This window comes from Falco naumanni, chromosome 11, assembly GCF_017639655.2.
Source record: "Falco naumanni isolate bFalNau1 chromosome 11, bFalNau1.pat, whole genome shotgun sequence".
NCBI lineage: Eukaryota > Metazoa > Chordata > Aves > Falconiformes > Falconidae > Falco > Falco naumanni.
Window position 1 is genome coordinate 19134359 of NC_054064.1, and position 22432 is coordinate 19156790.

General features: G+C 43.5%; 1 protein-coding gene across 6 annotated transcripts; it reads left to right on the forward strand.

The window, feature by feature from the left end:
- Window positions 1–501: 501 nt before the first annotated feature.
- MCOLN2 (mucolipin TRP cation channel 2) lies at window positions 502–22374 on the forward strand. 6 transcript variants are annotated; one of them, XM_040610224.1, is made up of 15 exons: window positions 594–656; window positions 3036–3121; window positions 3976–4135; window positions 6167–6340; window positions 9910–10054; window positions 10601–10688; window positions 10834–10930; window positions 11365–11464; window positions 12992–13107; window positions 14466–14615; window positions 15954–16055; window positions 16175–16297; window positions 18916–19122; window positions 20476–20591; window positions 21996–22374. In XM_040610224.1, exons 2-15 carry the CDS (start codon window positions 3054–3056, stop codon window positions 22018–22020), a joined length of 1671 nt encoding a protein of 556 aa, XP_040466158.1. In that variant the 5' UTR covers window positions 594–656; window positions 3036–3053; the 3' UTR covers window positions 22021–22374. The 6 variants fall into 6 exon arrangements, with proteins under 6 accessions (XP_040466159.1, XP_040466158.1, XP_040466157.1 ...); XM_040610223.1 differs by having other exon boundaries at window positions 596–656; window positions 21821–22374; XM_040610225.1 differs by lacking the exon at window positions 3036–3121 and having other exon boundaries at window positions 502–656; window positions 21821–22374.
- The last annotated feature ends 58 nt before the right edge of the window (window positions 22375–22432 follow it).

Genomic DNA, 22432 nt, shown 5'->3' on the forward strand with positions numbered 1-22432 from the left:
TCTTCTTCGTTAAACAACGTGACTGTTACCACGGGCAGCATCCATCGAGCACAGGCCGGCAGTGCCACGGGGCCACCCGCCGCGGGCCGGGGGCTGCAGCGCGGCCCCTCATGAGCCCGCGTTGGAGATGGGGACACGCGGGTCTGCATTAACCCCGTTACAGCACGTCCCCGGAGGGACCTGCGGACCTGCAGAGCCACCAGCCCCGTGGCAGCCGATCCGGCCCCGCACCCGCCCCGCGGCCCCCGCGCCCCACGCCCGGCGCCCGCGCAGCGGGGCTGCTGCGGGGGAGGGGGCTGCTGCGAGGGGGGGAGGGGGGCTGCTGCGGGGGGGGGGAGGGGGGCTGCTGCGGGGGGGAGGGGGGCTGCTGCGGAGGGAGCGGGGCTGCGGGGGGGAGGGGGGCCGCGGCAGCCCCCACCTGCGGTGGCCGGGCGCAGGCACGTGGCCGGCGGGGCGCCCTCCTCCGCCCGGGCCCCATAAAGGCGGCGCGGCCGGGCGCGGGGCTGGCGGGCGGTGGGACGGGGCTGCCCGGCCCAGGCCGCTCGGGGTGGCGGCGCCGGTTCCCCCGCCGCCGAGGGTCTGCCGCAGCCCCGCGCCCCCGGCCCCATGGAGATCTCCCTGAAGTACCTGCCCGGCGGGCGCGCCGCCGCCAGCGGGTGAGCGGGGCGGGAGGGCGCGGCGCTGCCCGCCGGGGTCAGCACGCCCGGGGAGCGGGAGCGGGGCGCCCCGGGACGCGGGCGGGGCACGGCGGCCGTGCGGGACCGCGGTAACGGCACCGGGGGCGGGAGGCGCGGGGCTCCCGCGGTGCCCTCCGAAGGGGAGCCGGGCGGGCCGCCAGCCGGGGCCGTTACCGCCGAGCCGGGCTCTGCCTCCGCCGCACAAGGTCGGTCCTCCCCTCCCCCTCCCGCCCCGGGGCTCGGTGCGTCCCGCGGGCCCGCGGTGCGGGGGAGCTGCGGGTGCCCTGGGCCCGGCCCGCTGCCGGTGGGGGTGCAGCCTCGGCGGGGAGGGGGTCCCTCGGCGTTCTTGGGGCGCGCTGCAGAGAGCGCTGGGCGATGCCCGCCCCTGGCGAGTCCTGAACTTGGCGAAAGACGGTGAAGGTGCAGCTGGGGTTGCCCGGTCTCGTATGTAGTACTCAGCTCAGTGACTCTCTTGGTATCTTTTTCCACCCCCCCTCATCTGGTTAATACCTCTTTAAGACATAGAGCTCAAGCAGGTAAGTGTCGTTAATACGGAGCTGTGACGGACACTGTTAGTGTTGCTCCTCTACTGAATTGCTCGCTTACCATTTTTTTTTTTTTAAAGCGGATCTATGCTCTGTGGCTTTTTAACCGCTTGATTCAGTGGCGCTTTTTTCTGCTAGGTGAAGAGCTACGTATTAAAAGCGTATTTCCTAAGTAGGTAACTGTAAGTCGTAGTCATTGCTGTTGAAGCACCTTTCTTCAATAGAATACTGAGCTTAAAGTGACTCACTGCAACATGTTAGCCGAACAGTAGTTTTCTTACCAGATACAGTATTGCAATGCAGTGGTGGCTATAGGAATGCAGCTTTTAGAATTGAATTAGTAACAACTATTATCTGTAACACACAACTCGATGACATTTAGATATGTATTTAAACATGCATAGTAGCTCTGGTCTGCATTCACAAAACTTGCTTGTATCAGTGCTTTACAAAATGTGCTATGGAAACCTGTTGAGCAATGTTAATTACAGTACAGTGTCTGAATCAAATTGCTCCGTTACTCTGTCTTGAGCTAGGTGCTTTGGATTATTTTTAGATGATTAGGCTAATAAGCAGTTGGTAGAGCTAGATGTTAGTAAATGTAGTAAGTCACCATTAATCACTGCGAGTTTTTTAGCTGCCTTAATACTTTGGTTGACATTTCTAGTTCTGCAATTTTAATGTACTTTGTTCGGATGTTATTTTGAATCTATCCTGGAAGCAAATGGAGTGGAAAACAATTGCCATATCTCACCTATTGCCAAATGAATTATTTGTTAAGTACTATACCAGAGAATGCCTGTTCTTTATTCGAAGACAAAGTCCAACAGTGATACAGGCTTGAATCTCTTCATCTTAAGTTGAAAAAGTATGTTGCTTTCCTTGGCTGAACTTCCTACTCACAGTTTCTACAGCTAATTAATAAAGGAAGCTAAAGACATCAGTGGAAATAACTTTACAGGCTAGGGATTAAGTGAGGGTTGTGTAAAAGTGGAAGTATTGTTATTGGTCAGCATCAAGCTTTTAAAATAGCTGTAGGGGCTTGAAAGCCAACTTTGGAAAAAAACTCATCTTCTGTGAAATGTATTTGAATATTAAAGGAAACAGTGTTTGTTATAAAGTTTGGTTGATGTATTTATTAAGTTCTGTCAGTTCTGATGTGCTTTTATTAGAAGCTTAGGGGGAGGGTTTTGCCCAGGTCCTGGAGTGTGGTTCTTGTGTCATACCTTCATGCTGTAAATACTGACCAGATCCAGGTTAAACCTGCTCCATTTCCTCTTTCTTTACCACCTACTGCTATGACTTTTGCTTTGGGTTAGGTGCTGTTTGCTGTGTACCCACGCAAATGCTTCTGCCTGTTCAAGAGAAGCTGGTACAGGAGCAGTGTTGTCTTTGGGTGTCGGTGTGGGACTTAAGTGCATATGTACCAGTTTCCTTAGACACTCACAGCTATATCATGTGCTTTGCTGTCAGAGGTCTTTAAATTTTTCAAAGTGTTTATATCTGAAACGTTACTAAAACTAGTTCAGTATGTTTTTAATGATAAACTTAAATAGGGATGTACTCTGCAGTTTCTTTTTCTTGAAAACTTTTCTGTGTTTTTTCCTGTCTCGAAATAAAAATCAGCCCACCACCTGTCATCTTCATGAATGATTGATTTAGGGCTGTATAATCAAGATAACCTTTGAACTCCTAATGTTAAAATAGAATACTTTTTTTTTGTTGTTTTCTCACTTCCTCTTATGAGGAAACATCACAGCCTCTGTAGACTTTGCTGTGTTTTTTAACTCTCGTTTCTCTCCTTGTGAGACAGCTTGTTCTAGCAAATCAAATGTGCTTTGCAGTCTGCGCTTCGGGCTTAAATACCTGTATACTTCAGACAAGTGAGGACTCAAAGAAGTAAGAATGCATCTGAAAACTTGAAATCAAATGCTTTTGGTTTTGACCTTGAGAGAAAATGTTATCTTTTATAAAAATTAAGAACATGGGGAGTAATTTTCTGGGTGGTAAATGGGGCTGATAATTGGCTAATGTAGCCAGTTTCAGATATGATTGCTCTACCTTAACACGTAGAGGGAGGGGAAAAAAATTACAAGTTTGGTTCTGATCTTAGTGTGAAGTAGGAAAGTTCTGATAATCATGGTACTGGAAAACAGGGTTAAAAAGATTAGGAGAAGGGGAAAGTTTTTCAATGTCCCGTTCAGTTGAGAGGGGGAAACTCTGAGTGATTTAAGATGCTTATAACAAAAGTCCTCTGTGCTTGTTCGTTGGATTTATACATGCCTAGATATTTAAATAAATAAATGCCTATGAGTTTAGCCCTTAAAGGTGTGTGTGTTCATAAAAGAAGCATGCTGTGAAGCCTGCTCTGGTTGCTCTGTCTTGAAGACACCTTTTCTCATGGTAGAATGTGGGTTATTCAGAGAAATGTGTTAACAGTGGCTCTATTTGAAATGCTTAGCAAGTCTACATGCCTTTCTTTCTTAAACCTATTAGCGTTACAGATCCTTTTATTTAATGCCTGTTTCCTGAGAAACAGTTGTCTAAGTGTTGTATTTTGATCTAATGTGATTGAATGATTTTTATTTTTTTTTAAATGATGCGATTTTAGGGAAATTTCTTGCATTTTGCTGTAAAACAAACAGAAGACTGTTACAGACCTTTTATGTCGTGTGGTAAACAGAGGTGAAACTGCAATATGAGGAAATTGTCAAAGCATTCTGTTGATTTCTAATTAACATTGTTTATGGCAGAAATATGATGGCTCAGTCAGATTTAGATCTAAAAGAGACGGCCCTGAAGGAGGATTTGAAGTTTTACTTCATGAACCCATGTGAAAAATACAGAGCAAGACATCAAATACCATGGAAACTGGTTTTGCAGATTCTGAAGATACTTATGGTTACTACACAGGTAATCCTTCTTCTGTTTTTGCTCTTAGAAAGCATAGCAATAGTGTGCAGGAGGAGCGGGTCTGTAGTTCTGGGCCTTTGCCATCCCTGGATATTTGTTACTGACTTGAATGTCCCGCTTCAGAAAGAAAAAATACTATGAAAGGTGTGTTGAGGGGGAAGAATAACATAAACTAAGTTACAAAAGCCTCCTGGGAGACTTTGGGGCAGCATTTTTCCAGGTATTTTTCTGGTTTTAAGGTCACATTTTAAAGCAAATTACTCTTCCCCCTAAATCCAACACTGTCTTCAGGCTTGCTGTCACACCACTGCTCTGTGTTCTGCTTCCTGTTACATTCAGAGTTTATAGCTTCACTGGACTGTTTCAAAAGTGATATTTTTTTGAAATCTGGTCAGTAATGTGAAATGCACTTTCACACTGAACATGTACTGTGGTCTCTGGTGATGGCTGGGCTACAGGAATGAGATGTGCCCCTTGCTTCTGTCATCAAATGATGAATTTCAAACAGTCGGTCCCTAGATAGGCAGAGGCAGAGGGTGTTTTTAAAGTGCATTGGTATCACAGTGCAGTTGGTTATTTTACAGTCCGCTAAGAAATGGTGACTGGAGGTTGAGGGGAGCAAAGTGGGACACTTCTGAAAGTAGAAATTGCTCTTCTGGACCTTTGAGATGTAGGACTGACATCTGACAGTCTGCAAACAGCTCCTAAAAACAGACTTGCAGGTTCCAGGTTTGTGTTTGACTCGCCCTGTAGAATGAAGGTGGCTTAGTGTGCCTGCGGGGTGCTGGCAGCTCCCGCTCGTCCTCTCCCGGCTTCTGCAGCTGGTGCTGGGGCTGTGCCGTGCTGGTGTCCTGCTGGGGCTCTGGCTGCAGGCACGAGCAGGATGCCGTGGTCGGGCTCTCTGGGCCAGACTAGCTAAAATAAGCTATTTGCACTAGTGCTGGCACCATTGCGACCCATGGTGACAGGGCTGCTGAGAACAGGGAGTGTATTAAAGTGGAGGTGGGGAAGGAGGCAGCGGGCAGCATAGGCTATGAAGAAAGGGTGCCCCATCTCCAAGCAATTACTTTCTGGATCAAAAGATGATGTATTCCAGTGAGGGGGGAAAAAATAGGTGTGCTTTCCAGTTTTCATTGTTTTGAATGAAGGAATTTAGATGTTAGTGGAGCTTCCTGTTTGCTTTGAGAGGTTTCTAAGTTTACATTTCTTTTGCTTGTAGTTTCTCACTCTTGCTTCTTCCCTACTTCTGCCGGTTACTTGTGGCACTTGGAAACTCCGTGCAGTAATGGGACAGTTTCACATTTGCTGTTAGTAAGTAGTTTAAACCTAGGCTGAAGGATTAGCTATTTGGTGCTTGGGATATCTTCCTGCTACTAGTGAAGAAACTCTTGCTGCTTGAGTCTCTAGCTTCTAGGCTCCATTTATAAGTTTTCCTTGGTGCTGGTGGGAAATGGGAGCATCCAAACAGTAGGGCAACACAAATCCTGAGTAGTAACTCTGCTGGCTGCTGCTTATTACAGCCTCCTTAACCAGCACCTGGGTCAGGCAGGTGATGCTTTTTGTTTCTGTGGGGTCCCACATAGGTTTGCTCTAATCCTGTGCTGTTTCAGGGGTAGGAAGAAGGTGCAGGAATTTGTCCCATAGCAAAGCAGGGCATTTCTGGGGTAGCAGGCTGTGCTGTCAGGTTAGCTTTTCTGCCATTTGCATCCTCAACAAAAGTTCTGGCAAATCCCAGTTAGAGTTGTTGGTCCAGGATGTGTGAAAGGTGGCGGTGATCTAGCTGGCTGTTCCGTTGCTGCCTGTAATTTTTGGAATTGGTAGGAGACTTAGATTTCTGTTTCCCTTGCCCTGCATGTGGTGACCTTGGCTTTGGTAGTCTTATGGCATTAGTCAACAGATTCTTTGCTCCTGTTGTAGCAGGGTTATAGTCACAGGCACTTGAAAAGTCAAAGCTGTTCCCAAAATGTTGCTGCTTGACTGGTGTTCACAATTCAAATTTGGTTGTGTTTTTTTTTTTTTTTTTCTTGTCAGCTTATTTTTTTTGGTTTGAGTAACCAGTTGGTGGTCTCATTCAAAGAGGAAAACACTGTTGCTTTTAAACACCTATTCCTGAAAGGCTATTCTGGAGTTGATGAAGATGACTACAGCTGCAGTATATATACACAACAGGATGCTTATGATAGCATTTTTTATGTTATTAATCAGGTAAGTGTGTGTGTTTACAGCTGTAGCTTTGGCTTTGACACCGTTCATCATAAGCTTCTGCTAAGGCTCTGGGTTTCTGTCTCCATTCTTGGATTTCAGTTTTGATATTTCAGCAAATCACTGTAGGTGGGGTGTCCTGAAGTTTGTTGTTGATGTCTGTGTTTTTGTCTCTTGGAGATGAATACAAACCAAAATTTTACTCGGGTAGTATGTAGTACTGAAAGCCAGCAAGTTTGAAAATCAGTCATCTTGCATGAACTGGAACCTTTGTTTAGGTCTTACTTTGAAGAGCTATGGACCTGAACATACCTATGCATGGTATTTAAAAATATTTTGCTTACAGCTATACTGAGTTGCAGCATTGTAGTGAGTGCCAGAGGCTTCAAAATGGGGACTGTCATACATCCAGGAATGTAGGGGCACTTGCCTTGGTTAGGGGTGGTGGTATTTTAAAGAACAGTTCCTTTTTACAATCATGGGAAGAAAGTGAATAAGCCTAGGATGAAAATTCAGTAAGCATTTTTGTGTCTAATATTGATATATTGAAAGTCACGAGATGACAGTGTGTGTGTAAAATGAAACATCTCTTGTGTTTGTGGATGCCGATAAGCCCAGTAACAATTCATGCTGGATGAATGGAAAGTGGCTTTAAATCACCTTTTGTTTTCCTTGGGAACTGTTAAACTCCGTTTAAACTCTGGCAGTTGGTTTAAAGCAGTTTTGCTGCTGTCAGTCAGGCGTGGTGTGAAGGCTGTATCTCCTTCCTAAACATGCACCCACCTGCGGCTGCTCGTGCTCTGCCATCTCCTCTAAGCTACAGCAGAGCCATCCACAGATCAAACCATCAGCTGTCTCCGCTGTGCGGGACATGGCCAAGACTCGCTCCTGGTATGTTAAATAAGCGTTGAAGTAGTCTTCTCAGCCTTGCTTTGACCTCTCAATATTGCCACTATTTCTGCTATAAACTATGTTTGTTTTTTTTCTTCTTCTTCCTTGCTTGCTTTGTCTCACTCTCCTTCTTTTGTAGGCACTAAGGCTGAGGTGAAGCCCAGATAGAAGACAGTAGAGAAATAATAGCTTTATATCATCAAGAATGAGCCAATGTGTGATACAGGCATCAGAAAAAGGTCTCTTCATAAAATGTCTATGTTCTATAAATATAGACATATCCTTTAAGGAGATTAAACTTGTGTAATCTGGGTTCTTTAGTGTCATATGGAGTTCCTGAGGCTTTTCATCATTTGTAAGACTTCAAAAAGTGTACCTCCAGGTGAACATTATGGTGTTGCTTTTTTTTTTTCTGTTGCGGTTTTTTTTTAAATTATTTTCAAGGATGCTCTCTAGGAAGAGCCAAACCAGGTGATCCTAAGCTAAAAGTAAGGCTTTTTTATTTTTAGGTGGGCAGCTAGAAGCCGTAGGTTTTGGTGTTTTGAGTTTTAGTTTGAAATGTGCAGCTGGGAGGTGGGGTGAGCAGAAGGTTATGATGTTGTGTAAGGTGGTAATAGGGCACAGCAAAGCAGAGTTGTTTAAGCCTAAAATTATTTTTTTGTGTGTGTAATGTACCACTGGGATATTTTCACACTTTGGGGAAAATACTCTACCAACAAGCAAATAAAAACACCCTACAAAAACCCAAATAAACATACTTTTCCACTTTGAAGAGTGTGCAGCTCTTCCTTGCTCCTTTCCTGGGTCCAATTTGGGAAGTTTCTCCTGCGAAGAAGCTGTGTGGAGTTGTTACACTTCTACCCTGCCCTGCAGCAGTGCCTGTGGGACTGGGATGTTCTGCTGGCTGCTCTGTGTCTGAGGCTGCTTAGAAATGTATAAATGGAAATTTTGCTTTTACTGCTGCATAGTATTGCTTGAAAGCGGCCTGTGAGCAACCCAGAGCCACGTGTTGTGCTGTCAGTCAGGCAGAGCCCGAAAGAGCACGTGGATGGAGCAACAGCTGTTGGGTGCAGTGATCTGGAGATGTCCTCAGAGTGGAGTGGTGACTGCTCCCACTCACTCGACCTGCCTTAGTTAGACTTGGCTTCCTTAGTTTACTCTGAGTTGAAGATAACGTTCTGATGGTACAGAGGCTGTGCTTTTCTCCAGGGCTGTCTAAACTTGTTGCAAGCTCAGCTGTGAAGACTAGTAGTGACACTGTGAGGCAGAGCTTTGGATGGAAACATGGTTGTTCCTTTTGGATGTGGAGCATGTGGTTATTAATGACTGCTGGGATTTTCTACCCCACAAGATGAGCTAGTGGCTGTAATGCCCATAGGAAGGAGGAAAGAAGATGACGCGGAATGGTGCATAATAACAAAATCTATGTTTAAGGGAAAAAGGGTTTAATCTATATCAAAGTCAGCTGGATAGTTAAGGCATGGGAAACTTTCTCTGACTTCCCATGTTTGTTTATATTGGGTCTCTTGGGAAGCTAGATGCTTCCCTCGGAGCAGACCAGTGCTGTGCACTGCCCTGAGCCCTTTCACTAGGTGAGGGAATGATGACATCTGAAGAATATCTAGATGCTTATGCCTTCTTCCTCAAAGGGCCATGGGTCTGGCTGGCTGCTCTTGGACGATGTTAGCTGGTGCAAAGCTGAGCTGTCAGGCAGCTGCCTGCATGGTTAGTCCTTGATTGCTCAGCTGTTCAGGAGCCAGGAGCCACAGGGAGAGCTGTGCCCCAGGGTTTGCCTTGCTTGTGCAGGGCCGCAAGGTGTGACTCCAGGGATCAGAGAGTCTGTCTTGCTTCCAGCAGACACCAAGGACGTGTGGAAGGCAAGCTGGGGGAGGACTGGCCTTGAATGGAGTTCTTCAGTGGTGCTCAGGGCTGATCCATGCGTGGACAGTGCTTGGCTTGGCATAGCTTTAGTCACTTCCACTTCTAGTCCTTGTTTTCAAGCTTATCTTACGGCACAAGTCACCTTCTTTGTGTGTGCTTAGAGTAAGTGGAAAAAGAAAGCACGTTTCTCACAGGTGTGTTTGCAGTTGCTTTGGTGCTTGTGTAAAGCAGGTGGGTTAAATTACTTCTAGAGGCTGCTCAAGCTCTGTGTATGTTCCTTGGTCGCTGGTTATATAGTGGATGCGTGGCTTTCCTCTTCTGTAGTTGCACAGGGAACAGCTTCGGTTTTGCTCTGGGGGTGGATTTGATAAGAACTGTGATTTGGATTGTATGTAAAGCAATCAACTGTCAAGTGATGTGAAAACTAACGCCTTCATGAGATGAACACATGAGATATCCCTGGAGTGTGTATGGTTAGTAGCAATAAATACAGCATTGAAGTTGCTGCCAGGCATCTAATTAAAAGCTGTCTGCCGGCTTGCTGGCTGGCACATGGGTAATCGTTTGCAGGCAGCCCAGTAGGTATGGGGCTGCCAGCCACTGTGTCACCAGGATGCAAATTACTAATAATTAGTGGCCAGCAGCCCTCTTAGCTTCCCATGAGATACCCACTCTCAATTTACAGACTTTATGTGGAAATGGGGGGTTTTGTTTTTTTAAATGTAAAAAGCAATATTGATGTGCATAACATGCAAAAAAAGATGACTCTAACTTCTGCTTCTGTTTTGCTTTTAAACTAGTACAAGCAATTAAAGAACATATCCCTGGGGACGCTTGGTTATGAACATGATGGATCAGGTTTAAAAATCTGTAAACAACAGTATAAGAAAAGCACAATGCTTCATTCCAATGATACGCTGAACATAGATGTTTCTACTGAAACAGGTATGGTACTGTTGTATTAAAAAATGTCTTGCTGTGGAGTACTACTATTCTAATGCTAAATCAGTAAAGCTTAAAACCAATAGCTTTGTGTGGCAATAGCAGGGATGTTACCATGCCTCCTGCCTGTTTCCTCCTTGGTGTTTAGTACCTGCCCAGAAATGACAGCTGTCGTTCCTAAACTATAGGAAGATGTCATTAGCAGGTTGTTCTGTTTGGTTGATTTTTTTTTTTGGGGGGGAATTTTTTTCACGCACACACCCCGACCCCCCAAAGTTCAGGTACAGAATCTGGGGTGCTGGTCGGTCTGTACCTTCAGTGGGTGGGTGCCCTTACTGCCTCTTGGAGCTGTCTTGGCTGCTAGCTACTCTGGAGTAAGTACATGAACCTGCTTCTGATCCCACTGGCTAGATCTCTGTATGGATAGGCTTGCTCAGAATTAACATTTTGCCTGATTACGACTCATTGTCTGTTTTCTGGTTAAGTCAGTTTTATGCTGTTTCCTAAGCAAAGTTTTTAAGATTACAGCTTTTCCTCTTCTCTCTCCAGAATGTATCTTTTTAAAGCCACAGGAGCTAGCCAGTAAGAAGGCTGAACAGAAGCTGAACTCCTCTTTTTTCAATCTTGAATTTTACAGGTAAAGTGGGGTGGGGGGAATTTTTTATTTCAGCTTGTCCTTTCATATATATTATATGATGGATTCTGATTCGTGCAGTTGGTGTATGTGTGTATCTTTTTTTGTGTGTATTTAAATATACTTATGTGCTTTTTAAAACATGCAGGCTTATACAGGTTGAAATCTCCTTCAAGCTGAAAGGCATTGCTCTACAGACAATCCATGCCCGTGAATTGCCTGACTGCTATGCGTTTCAAAATACTGTAAGTGAATATGGTGTATGGCACTTCGAATGCTCTATGTATAATAAAAGCTTAAGCTAAGGGGTAGGTATTGTCCTTGTATCTAGACAGCAAGAGAGAAGCAGCTGAGCATGTCCTGACCCTTACTCCTCCTTCCCAAAGGCTTCTGAAATGGTGTTGCCACTGCACGATGTTTTGTGGCATTCCAGCTGGTAACTTCATAACCTGAGAAGGGAATAAGTATTATTCTTCTAAAGGTTAAACTTGACGCTTGGCTTCTTGGAATACTGCTTTTTATGCAGTATGTGTCACGTCCGCAAGTTATGTCTACGCCACCACTTAGGGTGACAGTGTTCTTAAAGCTTACCTGACTAACAAATATTGCAGTTAGCAGGATTTGTTTTCTGGAATGAAATTTTGCTGCTTCTGTTTCTGATATACTTCTGTGTTCCCAGATAACTTTCAATAATAGAGCTCAGAGTGGAAAAATGAAAATCTATTTTGATAGTGACACTGATATTCAAGAGTGCAAGGACTGGCACGTATTTAGCTCTGGTAAGTATGGCACATGTGTGGTTGCGTGATAAGTGTTTGGCAACTCCCATCTCTTCCCCTGCTCTATAACAGTTTGTCCAGCAAGATATTCCCCATTCTGTCCTTCCCTTTCCCGCCCTTAAAACAAGACAAAAAACCCCACCAAAACCCCTTGCCTGATGCAACTCATTACCTCTTTGTAATTAAGAGCTGCGAAATAATTCCTTTTCATGGGGGTATCGAAATGAGGTGACATGGGCATCTCTGTATTAGTGCTCTGTGTTAGCAGCAAGCTGTACCTGGAATATAGATTTTAATTTTTCTGCTGCTCTGAGATCACTGAAACAATTTTAATGCACTAACAATGGTAAATCCTAACTCAAACCTTGTACAGCTTTCAGTTTTTTGTTGTGTTGTTTTTTTTTCTTCTCTAATTGAAGTGTACTATTTCTGGAAGTAGAGATTTTTTTTTTTTTTTAACCACTGCTGCTAGATTTAATGATGTGTGTGAACAAAGGGTGGCATCTGCCTTGTATTTCTAGTGTTAAGGCTTGGTCTGATAGCTAAGGAATATATGCTAAAAGCCCCTTCAGAGCAATAGTAGCTATGACTGAGCACTGTGCAACCGCTTCTCCCATGTGTTGACTTGCTGTAAAGGACTGTGGTGAAATAATGTTTTCACTGTGCTATATAGGATCTTGATTAGCAAATATGTCAACTGGCTTGCCTTTTGCCCTGGGCAAAGCCAGCTTTTCTCTGATAATACCACGGAGTACTGATACTAAAGGGGTCTCTTAGAGCACATTCTGAATAACCATAAAGTGTTAAGGCTTGTGTCTATGTATAACTTCTTGTGGCTGTCTTTCAACTAGCTGTTCTCGAGTAAGTTATTTTGCATGTAATAACCAGTTGAGGGAGCGTGCATAATTCTTTAATAAAGGTAAGGTGAAGTGCTATTGCAACAATTAAAAATAGGTGTTTGCCTATTTCATATAGTTAAAATCTATGTTGTGAAAAAGGTAGGGACAATTGAGAGGAGTAAGCAAAGGAAAACACCTGATTTGGGTTCACATAATGGCTTCTAAACCTGATGATGAAAAGAATATAGTACAGAAAGTCATACAAGTTTGATTGCCAGTCAGGGCATAAGAAATAAGGCAGGATCTTTTTGTTTGGTTGGTTTTTTTAACTTAATAGTGTTGATATGGGCCAAAGTCTGCGTTTCTCTTACCCTCTGCAGTCATAACACTGTTTGAACACAGACGGACAGGTAAACAGTGGAAAAGGGGGTCACCTGTATTAATACACCCATTTGGGGGTTTATTTTGAAGAAAATGAACATGCTTTTCACTCTTGTGGCCCAATTTCCATAGCTGTTTTCATGGAATTCTCTGGTCTGTTAAGCTCAAGGTATGCTTGCAGGAAGAATATTTCTTAACCCATCTATTTATGGGTTGAGAGTGTTTAAATGCTAAATATCTTGTAGCAATTTGTGCTGAGAGAGATGTGAAAAGACTAACTCTACATCCTTTCCTTGACTCTTTACAGTTCTGCAGAAGAACACTCAATATATTCTAGTCTTTGATGGGTTTGTCATTTTAAGTTGTTCTGCTTCTCTCATTCTCTGCACACGATCCATCGTTCTTGCCTTGAGGCTACAAAAGGTAAGGACAGTGCTGGCAATCTCAATGCTTGCTTTGTCTCTCTTGTTTGTCACTAGTCTTGTGAAATGACATGTTCTGAAACATTGAGTAGTAAAATCTGTTGCAGGAGATTGCTGACTTCCTATTATAGCTATCTCTGGAAAGGATGTGTAGATGTCTATGAAGTGTTTCTAGCTGTTTGTGTAGTGCTGTAAGTGAGAAAGAATTTCATTATGTCTCTCAATGGAAAAAGGAGACTTTTCTTTGTCCAGGATTTTACGCAAAAAAAAGACTTCTGAGTCTTTGGACTGCTAACAGCCAACACACCTTGTACCTTCAAAACATGAATTCTTCCTTCCCTGGTTTCAGAGTAGAATTCCCATAGAGGTCTGGACATAAACTAATGCCATCTAAACATCCCTCAAAGCCAGCTCTAACTGGAGAAAATGTAAAGTATGGCATAGAGTCTAACTGGCTGGGGTTTTTTTTTGGTCTTTCTGGGGCTGGAAGTACCCTCTTTCAGTTCTTTCCTTCTCCTGCCGCAATCCCTGATCACAATCTGCTGTCACCTTCCCTGCTCACCCTCACTGGTGGACTGAGACTAGCCCTGTCCAACTTCATCTAAAGCTGCTTGCAGAGCTTCATGTGAGCAGAGTCAGCTCTTCTGGTCCAAATACTGATGCAGAAAAAACAGCGAAGCTCTGAGGTGTGACGGCTTTATAACCATTAATTGACACAAACTTTGCAAGCGCACAGCTTATGAGAGAAGAGTGTGGGGTAGGTGGGGTATGGAAGTACAGGTACTTGCTGATCTTGTTCAATATATCCTTTTGGTAGCTTGTAAACAAGACAAGGGTGAAGAGGACACAATTCAGCAAAGGCATTGTTAAACTCCTGTCAGGAATAGGGACATCAGCATTTATTCATGAGCAAAAAGAGCAAGTGAAAGCAGATGGGCAGTGTTGGGAGTGAGATGTGCTATTGTCTGCCCTCTTGGAAGTGAGCGCTCTCACCTTAGAGTTGTATTTGAGTTACTAATTTTCTTTCACTCCTTCAGTTGGGTGGCTTTGCTCTGTTGGAGGTGGATAGAAACTTTTGTGAAGGGTGTTAAAAAGGGGCTGACAAGTCATGGTTAGGCTAGTAGGGATTGGTTATGAAGTCAGCTCTTCTGTGGGAAGTTGGCTTTCACTGGCCTAAACCAATCTTAATTTTCTTCTTATTTCTGTTTCTATTGAGAGTTGGTTTTAATCTAGTATTCTGATGAATACTATAGGAAAAGGGGGTATGTGAAACTTAAGCACTGCTGCACTACTGGAACATCTGGACATAATTTTCATCTAAGGTGACCTGTAACTAAACACCTAAATATTTGTCTATAGAGATTTGTGAACTTCTTCTTGGAGAAATACAAGCGTCATGTCTGTCACGCTGATCGCCTGGAGTTCATAAATGGGTGGTATGTCCTGGTAATCATCAGTGATGTGATGACAATCATTGGGTCGATCCTAAAAATGGAAATAAAAGCCAAGGTGAGTGTTTAATACTTCAGATAAAATACTAGTCTTGTTGCAACCAAGTGTAATGTGTTTAAACTTGGACAAATAAAAATGAGCTATCATAGTTACTAGTCTTCTTGTTTACTTTTGCCGGTTCTTACTACTTCAGTTGCTAGTGCTAGGTTGACTAATAACTGGTTTCAGTCCCTTTTCCCCAAAGGCCTTCAGTAAGACCGTGTAAGCAATTCAAACATCTTACTTCCACAGTGCTAAGACCCCTAATCCCTGGTATAGGACCTGGGTTGTTTTTTTTTTTTTTTGTTAGGAGCTGTCTAACCACAACTTGGGTTGTTACAGCTTCTTACAGAAATGGTACGTTGTACAAAGGCACCAAGAGTCATCTCCTTGGATAAAACAGGGGTCTTGATGGCTCTCTGAGCTACAGGCACAGACAGTGTCACCTGCTAGTCCTTGACCTCCCAGTCTGGGCTTGATGAAATCAAAATGCTTTGTCCAGCTGGCAACTCTTCAGGGGGATTTTGGAGTTAGGTTTTTTGGTTGTGGTTTTTTTGTGGTTTTTTTTTTTTAATTGTTTAAATAGAGCATTATGTCAACAATTCATGTGTTCGCAAAACTTTGTGTTCTGGGAAAAACAGGGTCAGTAGTGTGCTGCTCCTGCCTTGTGTGCTAAGGCTCAAAGGGCAGATGCCCAGAGTGGCCTTCAGGGGAGGCACCTGAGAACCTCCAGCTGCATGGTGAGGTGGGGGGATGAGGGCAGGAAATCTTGAGCTAGATGGGTATCTCATACTTATTGCAACCAGTTCTAGCTTTCTGAAGTAAAATGCAAGTAGAATTGGTTATAAACTTCACTGGTAGTAAAATGATGTTTGGGCTCCAAAGAGCTGCCAGCCTGTTGCGTTCAGAGATGTAAATACATGTAGCACGGAAAGAGCTGTAGTCCTGAGGCTCACTTTTTCATTTAAATAATGGCTCATGCTTTTCTAAATAGTGAATGAGAGCTTGCTTGCTTAATGATTGCATATATTAACCCAATTTAAACAAAAGCTTGGAGGTATTCAGTCTAATTCTAAAACTGTTGCAACCAAAGTAAGGTCTTTAGTTGCTCCAGACTTCGTGCAAAACTTTAAGAATATCAGCGTAGATATGCTTTCATTTGCAGCACTACTGCTTATGAGCTATCTCAGTAAATAACTGCTGTTCACTTTGGTCTGATTTTTGTGATGTAGCAACATCCCTTCACTATTGGCTTGCCCTGCTTTGTTTGTTTGAGCTGCTGGAACTTGAATAGCTGTCAAGTTGGCATACCTACTGCTTTGTAACTTGACCACCTGCTCTGTTTGGATCCCTCAGAACCTCACAAGTTACGATGTCTGCAGCATTTTACTTGGAACATCAACTTTGTTTGTCTGGGTTGGAGTCATCAGATACCTGGGATATTTTCAAACCTACAATGTAAGGCAGGAATCAAATATTTAACAATTAAAGCATATATTTATGTCTGTCACTCTTATTCAGGTCTCTTTAACTTGTGGCTTTTTTCCGCTTCTCTGTTCCTCCACCCTGACTTGTAGGTGCTCATTTTGACTATGCAGGCGTCATTGCCCAAAGTGCTAAGGTTTTGTTGTTGTGCTGGAATGATTTATCTTGGCTATACTTTCTGTGGCTGGATTGTCCTCGGACCTTACCATGAAAAGGTACATCAGTAGTTTTACTCTTTTTCTGCTTTAATGACACATATCTGTGTATAGTTCCTAGTTATAACAACAGAAGTGGACCTTAAATTCAAGTTTCGGTTTAAAAAGTGTAACGTGAAGAACACGGGAGCGTTTCCATTTCCATATGTACCTCCTGCCACCTGCTGCTTTTAACAAAATAACTGTTCTTGCTTTCACTGTGTGCTTGAACTCGATGTAATCCCCAGCACAAGGCTGGGTTTGTGAAGAGTGGATGGTTTATCCAGGCGATGTCTGGCTGGAGACCACAAGCGCGTTGCACCGTCTCTCTCGCCCTCTCCTGGCAATCCCGGTTCAGTGGGGTTGAAGATGCACCGACTAGTTCACCGTTACTGTTCCTGGGAATCTTTTGGCTTTGACTTTGTTTTTTCAAATCTTTCCGGTGCCGTGTGACTTCAGCTCCTAAGTCTTGACTCATAAAGGGCTGGATGAGTGCTTGTCTCGTTTACTTGGCTTCCTGTGGGGGGGTGTGTTGTGGGGTGTTTTTTTTGGATTTTCGTGGATGTTGGGGGGGTGTTTTGCTTTGTTTCTTAAGGTTAATACCAGAGTATGTGCCTGGTAGGTCATCTTGTCTGAAACATGGGTACAGGAGTAAGGCTTCGTACATTCCAAAACACAAGCAAAAACAACTGTAAAGCTCCCCCCTGCCCCCCCCCCCCCCCCTTGGTGGATGCTCTATGTGACAGTTTGAAAAAAGGCAGGTTCCTGTTGTGATATTCTAGACGTCCCGTGATGAGTAACAAATGTATGACTACTTGTTTGTTGGTGACAGTATACAGTCTTAACAGACACATGCTGCAGTGCTTTTTTTCAGCTTCTTGTTTCCCCAGAGCTTGGATTCCTCTAACGTAATTTGCTCCTTTGAGAAATGTAGGTATTCAATCCACACGTTTTCATGTTTTAAGTTGGTGGCAATAAATTTCTGTGGGATGCTGGATGCTGCGTGATCCTTAGTCATGCTAGAGGCTCAATTATTTATAACAAGCACAGTGTAAATACTGTTGTAACTTCCCTGCAGCAAGTACGTTAATTACCTGAGCAGAAGGAGGTGTAGTCAATGTGCTTATCTATGAAAATGTTATCACTTGCTAGTGTCACTGATCACTGTGGAGGAAAGCCAGCGCAGCTGGGGGGGGGTGTTCTGACAGCTCCCTGCTGGAAGGCAGCGCTGCCCAAGCCCGTGGCTGGGCTTGCCAGGCTCTCCTGCTGCACCAGTGCCCCCAGTAACACACGGGAAGGGCTTTCCCTGCTCTGCAGGTATGCAGGAGCCAAGTCCCTATGTTCAAAACCAGGGGAATATGTATGTTGCTTTTCCTTCCTCTACTACAGCCAGGGAGAGGGAGTGGGAATCCTGCGTTTTGTTACGTTGCTCCAGGGGCTATAGGTGAGCAGCCCTTCGCAGGTCCGTCTTTGTGTCAGTGCATCAAAACTCATGGGTTGCTCAAAAACTACCTGTGTCATGCACCACTTCTTCCCAGATAACATACTGCTGGGTTTCATACTAGCTTTAAAACCACATAATAATAATAGTAAATAAAAAAGCACCATAGTTAAACCCAGACCTACTATTCTTGTACAACTGTGTTCTCCTTACAAGTGTATGCTACTTCACCTCTTGTTTTCAATATAGGACTGCAGTCCAAGTGAGTGTAGTTGTGTTACTTCATTGATAATAGCTACATTAAAACATTGTGTGTTAATTCATATTGTCCAATAAAGTATAGTTAACAAATCCAGTTCTTTGGAGGGGTGGAGCAAGAGTGGGAAGTGTGCTTACCTGGTGGTTGAATGGAATTTAGCCTCAGGGAATGTTCCAGCCTGGGGAAATGGAGCTGGGAATTTCAGAGAATGTCCTTGAAATGAAACCATGTTTTTGTCCAGGGTCTGCTTCAGTAGGTTCACAATACAGCTATAGTTTGTACCTACAACTCGGCAGGCTTTCTGAATGACAGGTAGATGATGTTGTTGCAAGACAAATCTAGTTTAGATCGTTCAAGCTCTGAAGGCTATATGTCTCCAATTCCTTAATACAGTATTGATTAATTACCCATAATCTAGTAATGCGGCCGAGATGGGAAACCAGAGAATGTGCATTTTGTTCCCAGTGCACCACCACTGATTTACTGTATAGATTCTGTGGAATCACATTATCTGTGCTTTGGCAAATGGGATGATATTTTCCTGCAGGTCTAAAATTGCTTAAAATTCGGTAACTTAAACTTTCAGTGCTGGTCAGTTATTGACTGTATTGCATGTTGAGCACGAGAAGTTTATTTTTTGTTAATCTTTTATTTCTGATGTCAATATATAATGCTTAGCCAAGATTATATTTCTACATGGGTCTATTACTAATGTGTATGTTTTGGCCTGAATGTACAGGAAAGAAAGTTTGGTAGCATTTGATTGATGGGGTTGGCTTTTTAATTCTGCAATGAGCAAAACTCTTTTTTTTTTTCTTTAAACAAACACACAAAACAAAACCTAAATTACTCTTTTTATAACCCTTTTTTTCACTCTCCATTTAATCTGGGTGATTGTTCTTCACGTTCTGTCACTAATTTGTACTTGTTGTTTTCTAGTTTGAAGATCTGAACACAGTGGCTGAGTGTCTGTTTTCTTTGGTCAACGGTGATGATATGTTTGCAACGTTTGCTCAAATCCAGCAGAAGAGCACCCTGGTGTGGGTGTTCAGTCGGCTATATCTGTATTCCTTCATTAGTCTGTTCATATACATGATCCTCAGCCTTTTTATTGCACTCATTACTGACTCCTATGACACCATCAAGGTAAAACATTTGTTTTCTGCTATACTTCTGATCAGTTTTATGTTGATTCTTGTTAATCACTCAATAAGATACTGTCTCTAGCATTAGTTATGATGACTGGTGAGACTATTAAAGTCTCTTAGCTTAGCCTGTTGTGAAACTGGGGGGATGACTGGGTAGTCATCCAAATGACTAAGCAATAATTGGTTTGGAAGATAATCCTTAGTGTGTATCCCTGTTTTGTATTTCCTGCTGCTTCACCTGGCTTCCAAAAGGTAAGTGGAGGGATGAGTGGAAAGAGTCAGTTTTTTAGGAAAACAGAGCTGGGTAAGTCATGTTGGAAGTGAATGTTTCTTATGGCACCAGAAGCTGAGGTCAGGAAGGGTTTTCTGGCATCTCAGGGAATATCCCCTTGGCAGTAGCGTGGCAAAGGCCAAGCAGATAACTCTAAACTCATTTAAGTGTCCAGGCTTGCTTAACGAGCTGCTTGGAAACGTGTGGTTAAAAGGAAGTGTCTTCCAAAAGACACGCTACTTCTTGTTCAAGTTAAAATTGTGCCATCCATTTCCAGTACAAACTGGCTGAAAGTGAAACTAAGTTTTCAGTAATTACCTTTTGTTCTTGTCCTCTAGTACTGTGTCCCCTTTGTGCTCCTGGTAGCTGCAGTAACCAGGGGGAAGGCAACGTGGATCGTGCTCTCTGGCTCTCATTCCTTTTTCTTGTCTTGGTATCAGATAAACAGGCCAGCAAAATCAGGCTAGTCTGGCACGAATTGCAGCTTCCAGGCCAAGCAAAAGCTCCACTTTCTAAGCATCTCGAAATACAACTTAACTGTCTCTGCTTCTGAGTTTATTGCATGGTCTGACCCATGAAATGTTTCCCTGTTATTCATCCTTCAAGCACTCGTGTGGATCAATGAGGAGCTGTTCCAATGTGCAGAACTGGTGTTTTGCAGAGCATTTCTTCAGCCTGCAATGCTGAATATCCACATTAGGGCCCTTCAAATCTAGCATTGGGGTGGCTATGGAAAATGAGCCCAGGGCACCCACAGTGAGTGTAGCAGCTTGTGTGAACAAGGGAGGATCAGTGCCAGTATGATTTGAGATCACTTTCTTGGTCTTACGGATAGCAAACAAAATTAATGCTGGTCACAGATTCTCTTACATTTTATGTCACTTAGATTGCTTTATTCCATCAGCTACATATGTGGTGTTTCTAGGATGGGATTGTATGGTTTTTTTTTTCTTCCTACAGCAGCACTGAACAAGTGAACAAAGTACTCTGGTTTTGACTATCATATTCTAGAGGAAGTTTTAGAACACATCATGCCTGGTAACTTCTTGTGTGTTGCAAATGAAACACATTCTCTTTCAGAAATACCAACAAAGTGGGTTTCCAGTAACAGATCTACATGAATTTCTGAAAGACCATGGCACTGTTGGTTACAGAAAAGAAGAAACTTCCATGCCATTCATCTGCTGCTGTAGGAGGTCAGTAGGGTGTCTTTACTGAGTGTTTTTCTCGGAAGTATGCAAGTTAGCTTCTCACTGCAAAGTGCTGTTTCACAAATGCTGGAGCACCCAGAATTCAGCCTGTGGAATATTTGGACATTGTTGTTCCTCTTGTGCTTTACTTTGTGTTGGATCTTTAGTCTGCTGATAGTGCAGGAGCAGCCATTCTGAGCTTAAATGCATGTTTTAAGTGTTTTGCTCATAGGGAAATTACCATGCAGAAACTGGTGGAAGCTGATGGGAGGACTGCAGAGTATAACATGGAACTGCTGAGGAGTCAGAAGCAAGCTAAGTCCGCTTCATAGGGCTTTGCCAGTCTCCTATTTCCAGCAAGCTTTTCCACAGCTAGGCTGAGAGTTGTAGCAGAAAGTAAGAGAATGCGATTCGGCCAGGGGACCAGTACTTAATCCTGAAGCTATGCTGTGCCTGTGAGGCAAACTGGTTCAATAACATAGGTCAGAATATTGGGAAACGCACTTGTAAATGTCTGGTTGCGACCAAACTCAGGCCTTTGGAGGTCTTAGCAGTGTTTCTGAGCTTGTGTTGGTGAGAGATGAACATCTCGCCTGGTGCTTGCTGGTCTGGAAGTTGACTCTTTGAATCCTGTTTCTGAGAACCTGGTTATGGGCACTGTGCAAGGAAGCCAGGCTTTGGGAGAAGGAATAGAGCTGAATGTGAACATTTACTCAATCCTGACTGGTGTAACAAATCCTGTTTTAGCAGTACAGAACTTGTCTACTTAGATACTGAGGCTTTTGTGAAATACAACTTTATACTTTTGATGTACTCTGGTAGATGGAAACCTCATAGCCAAAAGGAGTATGTGAGATGATGATGGGCAGGTATCCCAGCAGTTGCTGTGGATGCTTGAAAGCCAGCTAGCTAACAAGAACTCCAGCCAGGTACAGCTTCAGGTTTCACATCAAAGTCATTGTGCAGGATCAGAGACTTCTGTCTGCTTGAGTGTAATAAATATGCTTTACAGTAACATGCTGCAGAGTATTGAGGGCTCAAGCCTAGTAGCTGGAGTAAAAACCTAGAGGTTTTGCTACTATAGCAGTTTCTGCTTGATTGTCCCAGTGCAGGTGTTGGAGCTGTATGCTGAAATAGGGGAGCACAGAACAGAGGATCAAAACCCAACTTGTATGGATAAACGCTTCCTATTGCATTTCTTGCTGAACTAAAAATTGTGGGTTTGTTTTTTGCAGACAACAGAGTGATGACAGCTTGATACTTATTAATTGATGGTTATACATTAAAATTCACAACTAATACATGCTAAGAAAGCATAGTTGTACGGAGAAGAATAATTCTCCAAATTGCAATGAAACTCACTATCTGGACCTGCCTCGTTGTGAACAGACTAATCTTAACCTAATTAAGGTGTTTTCAGAAGAAAAGCTGCTAATGTGACATCAGCTGGCTGACCAGGAGGAGAGCCGAGAAGCTGCATCTGGAAGAGAGCTGTGAAGAACTCTGTGTTCTTGCCCCAAGCTCTGTCACGTTAAAGGCTGATCCTTGAGCATTGTCCGTGGGAGCCTTGTTTTGCTAATCACATCTAGGAGGAAAGAAGGTGGCCCTGAATAAGCTGTTGTTACTAAGAAAAATTTACAATTTAAAAAAAACATTCCATGTTAAAAATATTAAATAAAAGGTAATCAAGAAGAAGGGAGGAGTTCTTCACCTAAGGTGATGCATTCAGCCTGTAACTTCTATGTGGTACAACTCATTTCCCTGAAATAAATTTTTGTAAAACTACAAAGCTGCACGAAAGTGTGAAATAACTGCTATTCTCCCCCTTGTGTATCATTTTAATGCAA

Excerpts from the sequence above, each read along its gene's own strand:
- MCOLN2 (XM_040610223.1), top strand. The coding sequence starts at position 3,054 with ATGTGCTTTGCAGTCTGCGCTTCGGGCTTAAATACCTGTATACTTCAG. Across the intron at positions 4,136-6,166 it reads TACTTATGGTTACTACACAG|CTTATTTTTTTTGGTTTGAG; the intron begins GTAATCCTTCTT and ends TTTTCTTGTCAG. Across the intron at positions 10,689-10,833 it reads TTCAATCTTGAATTTTACAG|GCTTATACAGGTTGAAATCT; the intron begins GTAAAGTGGGGT and ends TAAAACATGCAG.